Here is a 12546-nt window from a genome sequence, read left to right as displayed (position 1 = left end):
TTTCTCTCTCATCGATGTTTCTAGCTCTCTATCTCTCTCCCTTCCTCTCTGTAAAAAAAATCAATAAAATATTAAAAAAAAAAGATATGCTTTTCCAGAAAGGTTGTACCAATTTACACTCCCAATAATAATATGCTAAAAGTAATCATTCTATAGCACCCTCTCAATCACTGAGTTGTCTTTTAAAAGAAAAGTCTACCAAGGTAATCAGTAAAACATCATTTTGTTTATTGCTTACTAGAAACACTAAATATTTTTATATGCCCATTTCATTTATTTATCTTTTGAGCACTCTTATCTTTTGTCCAGTTTTCTAATGGAGAGTTAGTCTGTTTCTTTTCATGTTAGAAATGTATAGTGCCAGGTTATTATCCCTTTGACATACATGGTATAAATATATTTTTCAAGTTTTTATTTTTATTTTGTTTATGGTATTTGATGAGCATAATAATTTCAAATCTCTTTAACCAAGTCTCACCTTTCTATCAAACATTTCTTCCTAAGAACGCATGTCTATTCTCTTGGTGCTCTTGAAATACTATACATCACCAATCTCAAGTAATTCTAGTACTATTATATTTATTCCAAGCATAATTGAAAATAAGTCTGGTTTTGGCATCTAAGAACTCTGCAAAAACCTGCTTAATAAGTCTTTAAAATGAGAAGGAAAGAGATATAATGGAAAACTGTGTGCCTAACAGGAAGTTTTTGAGATGTTCCACAGAATTAAAAGATATAAAAATTGAGCTGCGTACAAGAGATAGGTACAAACCTTGTTTTAAATGGCATGTCATAACTTCACTTCTGAGCACCTTTTATAGTCCTTCCTGAACTGTATTTCTTTTGGCTATTAAAGGAAATCTTACCCAGTTTTTTCCTCCTGAACTTTTTCAAAATTGCCTTCTTAAAGCATAAAGTCTGCACAAGTTTCTATTTTTAGCTATCCACAAGCTATGATGACTTAGTTGCATTCTCTCAGGTTTCCATCATTCTCTAGTTGTTAGTCAAAATTAGGTTTTGAAAGACAGTTTCTCTCATTATTCTACTGCCAACAGGGCAAATCAATAATTTATTTAATTTTCTTTTTCATAGAATTACTAAATTCATGTCCATGAAAAGTATTTTAGGGCCATGGTCGGCAAACTGCGGCTCACGAGCCACATGCGGCTCTTTGGCCCCTTGACTGTGGCTCTTCCACAAAATACCACGGCCTGGGTGAGTCTATTTTGAAGAAATGGCATTAGAAGAAGTTTAAGTTTAAAAAATTTGGCTCTCCAAAGAAATTTCAGTCTGTTTTGTACTGTTGATATTTGGCTCTGTTGACTAATGAGTTTGCCGGCCACTGGGCTAGGGTATCACTTTTGTTTCTTTCTCTGCTCTTCAATGAAATGGCCTCAAATTTTCCACAGGTTGTGTGAAGTTACATGTAACTGTACATTTTCCTTAATGTTCAATGTTATTTTACACCTCTTCAACAGGATTGTTTCTCTGGAATAATTTATCCTTCTATTCTCAGTCCCTTTGTGAGTCCTGTTCCAACAAGACTTTAGAAGTACCTAACATGAGGTCACATGTATTTTCTTATATTAAAATCTCACAGGATTTTTCTTAGTTTATTCCCTGTGTTATTACTTTTTGATAACCGAGGCCACAAATGTACTCGATACATGCCCTTCCCCAGCATTTTCTACTGCGTAATAATAGGCAACTTGCCAACTGCAAGTCATCTATGTAATAACCTCCAACATATCTTACTGATATGTTTCTATTTCCTTCAACATTTTCCAAATAAAATCTTGATCTGATCATTAAATTACTGGGTAGATAATTTCTTTCAGTTTCTGGGAGAAGAAGCACAGAAACCTATCATTCAAAGGATCTTAAGTCATTGTCCAGTAAAATTTAAATTCTTTTCTAAATTACATTGTCTGATATTCAGTTACCATTTTTTATTTGTTGCTTTTACCAAGTACCAATCTCAATTAAAATGAAAGATAAAATTATGATTTGGTCAAGAGGTGATTATCATCCATCATAACAATATCAATATGGCAACAAAATTCTTCCTTAAATTCCTTTTTAAATGAGCTTTCTTTAGGTCTCCAATGACTCAACAGATAATAAAAACCTGTGGGTACTTATGCTGATTCATACCATCTCTAAAACATGTTATCATTCTCAAAATAAATTCTATACCATTAAAAATCTGTGGAGCTGAAACCGGTTTGGCTCAGTGGATAGAGCGTCAGCTTGTGGACTGAAAGGTCGTGGGTTTGATTCCGGTCAAGGGCATGTACCTTGGTTGTGGGCACTTCCCCAGTAGGGGGTGTGCAAGAGGCAGCTGATCAATGATTCTTTCTCATAGATGTTTCTAACTATCCCTCTCTCTTCCTCTTTGTAAAAAATCAATAAAATATATATTTTTTAAAAATCTGTGGAGCCCAGGGCACATATCTAGGTTGCAGGTTTGATCCCCAGTTCTGGTTGGGGCACATGCAAGAGGCAACCAATTGATGTTTCTCTCGTTAAAAAAAAAAAAAAAAAAAAAAAAAAATTATGGAAATATTTTCCACTTTTGAAGATTTTCACAAGGGTACCATAGTGATAGTAAATTCATGGGTTCTTGCCAAATCCTAAAGAGGCACATGCAAAAAGAATCAAGAAGAGTAGTGGCAAAACAAAGGGATGTCTACTGTCTGTGTGTCTAATAAAAATAATTACATATAAAGCATACTGCCTTCAGTCTAATACAAACTTTTAATTATTAAGGTTGAAATAAAAGTCAAGTTTCTATAGTTTAGATTAAAATACCTGTATAGTTAGGGTAAATCAGGAAAAATTATGAAATTTAATGATTATTAATGTAGAACTTAGAAAGTTGAAAGATACTGATTATATCTTTAATAATTAATGAATTATAAAAAAGAAGTTTTTTAAATGCTTAATAATACAAAGGAAAAGAATTATCTAGAAAAATCTTTAGCCTAAAACGTTACTTCTGAGTCACCTAAATTAAGTTATTAATATTTGATAAAATTTCACATTTAATCAATTTGATAACACCCACATTTATAACTGATTGCTTAAATGACTTCTTGTTTCATTTATTTATTCCAATGTTTATTAAATGACTCCTATATATCAAACTGTGTATCAAGCTTTATATGAAGACTAAGTTCTAGTTAGAAAATTAAACAAGAAAAACAAAAAGCAGAAACAACATCATGGTTAAATGAAAAAAAATATTTCTTATAATTCTTTTCATAAATTACAACCTCCTTAAAAAAGACATGTAAATTTCCCTCTATGAAGACTGCTATTTGAACTTGAGGTCCATAGTTCTTCTCTAACATTTATCTATTGTGTTTTAGTTTCACATTATAGCAATGCTTTTCTAAAATCAAAGTGATTAAAAAAATTTTTTTTTAGAAAGGGTGATATAAAACTGTAAGGAAGATTATTTTCTATATTCTAATAATGAGGGCAGGTAGCACTAGTTTTAAAAATGTTAAAAAGTTTTTATATTTAAAAAATGTAAATATTGAGCAGTTTTTCAAATGACTGAAAAATGGAGTATTAGAAAAACAAAAGATGTGTATTATAGAAATAAAAATCCCAAGCATTATATTAACATGAAAGCCTAAAAGCAATCTAAATCATACACCTCCTCATGCCAGAAAGGCACTACCATGATTCTCAAAATGTATCTGAAAAAGGTAGGTCTGTAGATGGAGGTTAAAAATAACTTGGGAGTATTTTGATCACTTACTCAGGCCTTTTGATCCCATGTCGTCAGGGATCTCCTGTAGAGAGTAGTTCCCAGAGAGCAAGCAATAAAAAGATAATCAAAGAAAATAGTTGTCAGTAATGCATAAAATTGGTGCTACAATAAGAGACAGTTCCAAGACCATTACAGGTGCATATCTTATAGATAATTTTTGTAGATTTCTGAAAACTTGAGATAAGCTAGCAGTTAAATGTAATCTACTAAAAGAATGAAAGTTCTATTATGGAGCAGTAAAGTTTGAGACTGTTACTTGCTATTTCAAAAGTAAAATCCAGACTGTCAACATATGAAGAAGAAATAGAATAAAAATGGAATGATTTCAGAAGATCTATTTATCAAAAATTGGTTATGTCATACTTAGAAATCACTAAGTAGCTTCCCAGGTATCCATATTTTTCCTCTAAAACATTCTTTGAGAGTATATTATTTATTGTAAGAATCCTTTCGTCAAATAATACTGTTTTAAATGTACAGCTTAAAAAAACTGTTTATTTTAAATTAAGAATCCCTAGGGTGCCAGAAAAATTAAGATTGGTATACAAATTAATTTATGCCTGATAAATTGCCCCTGGTTAAGACAATTAGTAACCTGTTGCAGCTCTTGAAACTGTCTCCATGGTAACAACCAACTGCAGGGCAGTAGGTCCCTCTACATTTATTTTCAGTTGACCACTGGATCCACATACTTACGGTCAGCATCACTTGTTTCCTGCTCACTCTGGTCCTTGTTCTTGTAGAAGGGGAATTTTCGGGAAAAGAGGTTCTTTTTACGCTTGTCATTGAATGACTGCTGAAGAGAAGGAGGGGCAAAACAAAGGGATGTCTACTGTCTGTGTGTACAAAGCCCAGCCAGCCTAGCAGCTCTGTGGAAGCTGACTCTTGTGACCACAGTGTGCAGTTTATATATGAATTTTACTTAATTCACATATAAAGTGAATTTCTAATTTTGTATTAACTCCTCTAATTCTAATGTTTTATAACAGAAAATACTGAAAAATTTAAAGAGTGTAATTCAGTAATAGCTAAAAATAAGGAATATTTGCTCCTTGATAAAATTAAAAAGAGTAAATCAGGTAAGGTACTACTATGGTACAGACCAAGCTAACATCTATTCATAACAATAAATACTTTTCTAGATTGCCAGGAGCTAGGTGCTCTATAGCAAAAGTTATTTTAAATGATTCTTCTAGCTGTTCAAATAATTTTTATGCATTAGGTAATAACCTTCATTTTGCTCAAGCACATTTCCCCTCCTTTTTCTTTTCCTTTTTAGTGTGGCTCCAACAAACTAACAAAAACCTCTATTTTAGCTTTTTTCTATCTATCTATCTATCTATCTATCTATCTATCTATCTATCTATCAATCATCTATCTATCCATCCATCCTTGAAGAGAAAAAAAATAACCAAATGCTTTTGACATTAGTCAGAAAATAGGAAGAACACTAAGAGGGCTCTATCAAAGCCAAAGAGTCCAAGAAAAGACTTACCAATGCTATCTAACCAAGAAAGAAGCGTTAGGATTGTTTTAGCCAACATGAGTGCTATCATAACTGATTCCTTTGTCTTTAAGCTTTACTAATCTATTTTAAAAAGCATATATAAATAATATAGAACCAGATTCAATTCATCAGCACCATCAATCCTGAATAGAGAATAAAAAGTTTGGTGCCAGTAAGAGCCAAATAAGACAAGTGAAATTTGAATAGTTTATACATAATTGCTATAAGGAAGATGAACAACTACTTTGATGTTCCTTATTGCACAGATATTGAAAACAATTTTTTTTCATTCTTAAATGTTCCATTTGTGCATTCATAGATTTAAAAAAATATATTTTTATTGTTTTTAGAGAGGAAGGGAGAGGGAGAGAGAGAGAAAGAAACATCAATGATGATAGAGAATCATCAATCGGTTGATTCCTGCACACCCTCTACTGGGGATTGAACCAGCAATTCTGGCATATGCCCTGATGGGAATCAAACCAGGACCTCTTGTCCTAGTTAATGTGTCAATGCTCAATCATTGAGCCATACCAGCAGTACTGTGCATTCATAGATTTAAAAAAACATGCAGCACAAAGAAAGATGAGCCTATTAAAGAGTAATAGTTTATTTTGTAATTTCTGTCATAGGCATACATGTCTTGAAGGAAATGACCTTAACATACAATTGACATTTGGAATTATTATTATACTTTTTGAGGTGGGATCAATATAAAGAATAAAAATTTTGTTTTGATTTTTCCTGAGTTTATCCACATTAAAAGATGCTATCATTATTTTGAAGTGTATTGACACCAGGCAGTATGTGTTCAGCATGCCTATATTTTTAAGCATAAAAAGCCAGGTGATTATGGGTCTGAAATAGATTAAAGTGACTTTTAGCTTAAATTCTATTACTTCAAAGACTTCATTTTGATAAGAATCTTTATAAAGCCAAGATTAAACTTTCACTTTTACCTTTTCATATTAATAATTCAGGATTAATAAGTTCATAGTTCACTGTCAAGTTGATTATCTTGATTTCAATCTAAAAATTTGAAGGCTCTAATACCTCTAAGTGGGAGCTGAAAATTAAGTTGAGTAAAAAATATGGAAGGACTCTGGGCTTATAATTATTTTATAAACTGTCAAGTAGCATTATTTGAATAAAAATCTTTGAATATAAATTTTAGAAAAGAGGGAGAGAAAAACAAGTTTTAATAGAGAAAGATTTATGGTAATGTAATTTCAGGGAAGCACTAAATCTTTTTGTTCATGACAGTCATTGCTTTTGAATTTAGTAATAACTTTTATATCTGATAAAACTAATTTTTATATCTGATAAAACTATTCCTCCTACTGCATCTATAGTGGTCAGAGTCAGTTTCACAGCAAACAACCGAAAGACACATGAAGTTTAAAATGTTTTGATTTTTGATATCTTTGCCATTAGCCAGAATGAGATATCATAAAGATATCATAATATGGGACAGAAAGAAAAGCATGTTAGTTAAGAAATGGATTAATTGCATTGCATTTAACATCCTCCGGTGAAATATTTATTAAAGTAAAACTAGCACAAGCAAACAACAGAAAAATGTGAAGGGAAAACACAAAGCTAGAGAAACCATACTACTTCTAGTTTCTCTATATTTCCTATACAAAATACTGTTTAATTACTTACTATTATTAATGCTACATTGCAAGAGAGACAGAGTGTAATAAATATTAGAACTGAAAAATATCACAAATTCATGATACATATATTAAATATCTAAATATATTATCTCCATATGTAGTATTTCAAAATAGTTCAATGAATGTTAAAAATATTAATAAGAAAGTGAAATGTTATAAGTCTGTAGTGGAAATAAAAGTCCATAAGCCATGTAAGGAAAGAAAAAGAAGAACTTAGAATGGGAAATGGTGTTACAGAAAGAAATGCAGTTCTGTATCAATGGCAAGCGTATTTTTACCCCACTCAGTATCATGCATACTTTTGGTGCTGTGTTAGAACACAGTGACTGTGCATAAAGTTGGTTACAGTCAACACACAAGACTAAGATTTAAATATGTCGTTAATTCAGTTAACTTCTTACAGTATAAAAGAAAAGTTACAACATGCAACCTCTTTTTAAATACATTGACAGTGTACTTTACTAAAATATTTTAAAAGACGCATATAAAATAAGCACAAAAAACACTGTATAGATTTCAACTCCTGAGCATTTACTTGAAATTTTTTTCCTCCAAAAATCTCTATTTTAAATATTGCTTCAGGTCACACTATATAATTTTGTATTTCCTGAAAACTACAAGTTAATTTTAATGGAATTTATCATTCCTAAAATAATTGAATACATTATGCAACTTACTCAGATTTAATTTCTTTTGTCAAGGATCATATTTCTTTTAAATTTTAAAGCTTTAAGTTTGAGTGCTTAGTTATATCAGAGATGTACAGAAAACAAGGTTAATTTATTTGCTGAATTTTACATTCCTTTGAAATATGATCAAAAGATGTATAAAACTTCAGCTTTAGATTAAAAAAACCCCTACAAAACAGAAAACATTGCTACAAATAGTATTTTCAATACATTTTGAAATTCAGCTCTGATGAATCAGCCTTTTTGCTAAAATATTCTATTGCAGTAATTATAAACATAGTACAGGACAAAGCCTGTAAGATCTTTTTCATCTATTGACAGACATTTTAAACAACACTTAAAGCAAATAAAAACAAAAACATGTCTAAAATATGAATAAAAGAATTATGGTTTTTTTTTTTTTTGACCATCTACAAATTCCTCTTGACTGTCTCTTTATTTTCTCAAAATAAAAATTCATATTAGAATAGAGGGGAGAAGAAAATTTCCTTGAATTTACTCAAAATCCCCCCCAAAATAGACATTATTTCATTAGTAGTTTTTGAGGACTATTTTTTCAGCAGATTTATTAACTATCATGATTAATTTTGGTAACACAAGTTTCTAAGTGAACATGTGAATGAAGACTAAATTAATTTCACTTGTAAAAATAACCTTGACCAAAATTATGGTAAGAAAAAATTCAAGTCAGTTTTAATTTGAAAAGGTCTGTGAAATGGGTGCTTTAAATTAATAAATTACTTAAATATCTGCTATTGTAAAGCAACAGGGCCAAAGCTGTTGATAGTAATTTACATGGCAAAATCCTCACTTTAAATAATGTAGCTCAAAAAAGGTCTATTACCCTCAATTATTGATTTCTAGAAATAAGAGATGCATGTACTCACCCCTTTGTCTCCTCTTGTTTTAGAATTAAATTTCACTGTTTTTAATCGGGCTCGTTCTTTCTTCTCAACCCTGTTAAAGTAGCCAATATTATTTTTTAGGTAGACCAAATACATCTAAGGGTCTAACTACAATTCATCAGAACTGATACCTCAATACAGGGCATCTTTATATTCTAAAACCTTAGGAATCCACCTAGGTTTGCATCCCAAAATTAATTAGAATTTCTAAAAAATAAAATATAAGACTTATTTTATTATTTAAAAATATTTGTGAAGTATCAAAATACAGTATATATGTGTACTTATATATGCACTCACTTCCATTAGTTATACTGAAATTATAAGACAAGACTTCAAAGTTTAGTAATTTTCCAGGTGTTATCTTTTTTCTTTTTGTTTAAACATTAGTTTAGCATGGAACACATATGCTAAAAATTACTAAGCATGTGAAGAGGAGGGGAAAGAGGTGGACTGGTTAAAATTAACCAAAGAACATATATACATAGCCCATGGACACAGACTATAATGTGATGAAGACCTGAGGAGAGGAAGGGCAAAAGGAAGGAAAACGGGGGACACATCTATAATTGTGTCAACAATCCTATCTAATAAAAGAACAATGTGCAAATTAACATCACTCAGTTATACCCACAAGCCACGCCCACCAACCAATCAGGAGTATGCAAATTAACCCAACCAAGATGGCTGCCACCATGGAGAGAGCAGGAGGCTGGGGTTTCCCCAGCAATGGAGGAAGCCAAGTTTCTGCATACCCTGGCTGCCCCAGGCCTCCACTCAATGCTACAAAGTTTCAATTATAGAAGATAAATAAATCCCCCCCCCAAAAGGCTGCAGCCACAGAGCAAGCAGGAGGCTTGGCTCCACTCAAGGATACAAAGTTTCAATTATAGAATATAAATAAATACCATACCAGAGCCTCCGCTTGAGTCTCAGGGGGGCCTGCCTGCAAACCACCATGGGCCCCTTGTCCAGGTCGCTCCATGTCCCAAGGGAACCCCCACCCTGATCCGGAACACCTTCAGGGCAAACCAACCAGCCGCCACCCATGCACCAGGCCTCAATCCTATCTAATAAAAGAATAACATGCAAATTGACTGTCACTCCCACACACAAGATGGCTGCCCCCATGTGGTCAAAGATCCTGACCCCTGTGGACACAAGATGGCTGCCACAAGATGGCCAGCAGGGGAGGGCAGTTGGGATGGATCAGGCCTGCAAGGAAGGGCAGTTGGGGGCAATCAAGCCTGCAGGGCAGGGCAGTTAGGGGTGACTAGGCAGAGGAGAAAAGTTGGGAACAACTGGGCCTGTAGGGAAGGGCAGTTGTGGGGGACCCAGGCCTGCAGGGGAGGGCAGATGGGGATGACCAGCCCTGCAGGGGAGAGCAGTTAGGGGCAAATAGGCTGGCATGGGAGCAGTTAGGCATCAATCAGGCTGGCAGGGGAGTGGTTAGGGAGTGATCAGACTGGCAGCCAGGCGAGCAGTTGGGAGCCAGTAGTCCTAGATTGTGAGAGGGATCCCAGATTGGAGAGGGTGCAGGCTGGGCTGAGGGACACCCCTTCTCCCACCACGCATGAATTTTGTGCACCAGGCCTCTAATAAAAAATATTAAGCATGAAAGAGAGAAAGCAAATGGGGCAAAATGTCAATAACTGATGAAAGTAGATGAAAGATATGTGGGTGATCCTTGTACTATTCTTGCATTTCTCTTGTGATTATTTCTCTGTAGCTCTGAAAATTTTAAAAATAAGGTGAGAAATAGAAAAACGTAAGTTTTAACTCCAATGACATTTTTGCATAAATACATAAATTATGCCAAGTATAGTGTTCAAAAACAGTTTTAAATATATCTGGAAGGATATACAAGAACTAGTAACCTTAGCTATTCCTATGAAAGTGAAATAGCCACATGGAATTAAGAGGGAGTTGGTATAGCTTTTAGATCTTTAGAATTTTGAACCTTGTTAAAGTGTTACCTATTCAAAAGAAGCAAGCAAACAAAAATATAACAAATGTTTTAAGTAGATTGTAATACCAATATACATTTTGCAAAATTTCATGTAAATTAGCCTTTTATAAATCCTTAATATCAGCATAGCAATTTTATTGGTATATAGCAGAAAAACCTACCAAAACAGTCTATAAATGAATGCATTTTCTATATTTTTTCTTTATTATGTAGCAATATAGTTTTTTACTGTGGGACAGTAAAAGAAAAACCTTAGTAATCATGTATTCATTTTTAGAGAGAGAGGAGGAGAGAGAAAGATCCATTGGTTGCCTTGTACCAATGCTCCAACTGAACACCTGGCCAGGGCAGCAGTCATAGATTTAAAACTTACTTTTTTTACTATTCCAGAGCAATTCTGAGGATTCGTGACATGAATAATGAATTTAAATTTTGCCTAGACACTTATTGAGGGCACTGCAAACTAAAATTTAGTGAGTGAACATTTACAACTCAAAATGGTTTTCTCTTCTAATCATTATCTTGTTCACTCCAATAGTTGAGTGACTTAAATTTTGTTTATTTATAAATACTGTTCCTGAAAGAAAGCTATTTGTAGAGATCTCAAGATATGTCTTACATCACTTCTGGTTTTAAAAACAAACCTTATAGAATTTTTAGACAAAATGAAAAAAATCTCTTTCTGCCAGTCAGCTATGTTACTTCTTACTGCAAAGCCTTATGAGATATGAAGAGCCAAGGGATAAAACAATTTTTCTGAACTCTGACCTTAATATATAAGATGTGAGGTTTCTTATTAACCTAATAAGGCACAGAGTAAGCATTTTTGAATTTAAAGAAGACTATATTATATTTCAGGTAAAAAATTATGCTGAGGGCTACACTGCTAAAAGAGGAGTTGCCACCAAATATAAAATCTAATAGTTGCGAACTATACAGCCAACAGTCATAAATCCTGAAACTATAATTACATATTTCTGTAATATTTTAATATTTCTACTTTTCAGTTTCTATACACACACACACACACACACACACACACACACACACACCCCCCACACACATAGAGGCCTAGAGGCCTAGAATAGGTATACAATTTGGCATATTTATCAATTATAGAGACTCAAGAAAATAAATATAAATCCAACTTATTAACAAGAAAAATACAAGTTGTTACATCATAAGCCTGACCTGAAGTGAATGAACTATCTATATAATGACCATAACAACTGGTCACTATAATGCCCACAGTGGCCAGTGAACTGGCCCAATCAGGTACATATGTTTCCTTTTGTCCCCATTGACCCAAGAGCTATGTGATTCGCTGAGGCTGATCCCTGGCCAGCATTGCAGCTTTACTTATTCCTCTGCTCAAACCTGCTCTTTTTTCATTCTTCCCAGTTACTGTTCTCAAAAGTATCCTTTAATAAGTACTGCCCACCACCAGACTCTCCCACCCTGATTAAGGGCAGGGCCAGCCAGCCAAATGCCACATACCCTTTCTCCAGCCAGCCCCACCACATTTGGCCCACAGCCCCTCTCCCCAACCAGCCAGGCCCCTGATTGCCCCCCATTCCAATAGGGGGTGGGGCTGGCTGGCCAACCTCCTGCAGCCCCTCTCCCTGGCTGCCGCATCCCATACAGCCCCTCCCCACAGACGGCCCTGCCCACTGTGGGCCCTCACCACACTGATCAGCCTGCAGCCTCTCCCCTTGGCTGGCCCTGGCCCCCACCTGGGATCCCTCCCCCAGATTGCACCCCGACCCCATTTGGGGTTGGGACCGGCCATCCCACTACCCTTCCCCATGGCTGGCTACACCCCCAATCAGCCCCAACCAGGGGTGGGGCCCACCAGTCAATTGCCAGTGGCCTCTTCGCCCAGCCGGCCCAGCCCTGATTGACCCGATTGGGACGGGCTGGCCAACCTCCCACCATCTTCTCCTCCTGACAGGCCCAGCCCTGATTGAGGTGGGGCTGGCTGGTGTCCACCCATGCACAAATTTGTGCACTGGGTCT

At 34.7% G+C, this 12546-nt stretch overlaps 1 protein-coding gene across 10 annotated transcripts in view; it reads right to left on the bottom strand.

Annotated features, from left to right (window-relative positions):
* The window catches only part of DLG1 (discs large MAGUK scaffold protein 1), a 237004-nt gene that overhangs the window by 38523 nt on the left and 185935 nt on the right, over positions 1-12546 (bottom strand). For 5 of the 10 annotated variants that reach the window (XM_084871554.1, XM_084871550.1, XM_084871557.1 and 2 more), the window contains 2 exons: positions 8544-8613; positions 4478-4577 (listed from right to left, as the gene is read on the bottom strand). In XM_084871554.1, the coding sequence (XP_084727680.1) occupies positions 4478-4577; positions 8544-8613 (170 nt within the window). Of the gene's footprint in view, positions 1-3769; positions 3804-4477; positions 4578-8543; positions 8614-12546 lie in introns of all 10 variants that reach the window. The other 5 variants (XM_084871556.1, XM_084871559.1, XM_084871551.1 and 2 more) reach the window with 2 other exon arrangements.

Source organism: Pipistrellus hanaki (assembly GCF_964339955.1).
Source record: "Pipistrellus hanaki genome assembly, chromosome: 2".
In the NCBI taxonomy this organism is placed as follows: domain Eukaryota; kingdom Metazoa; phylum Chordata; class Mammalia; order Chiroptera; family Vespertilionidae; genus Pipistrellus; species Pipistrellus hanaki.
The sequence above is the reverse complement of the archived record's forward strand: the minus strand, read 5'-3'. Positions and strand labels throughout refer to the sequence as shown.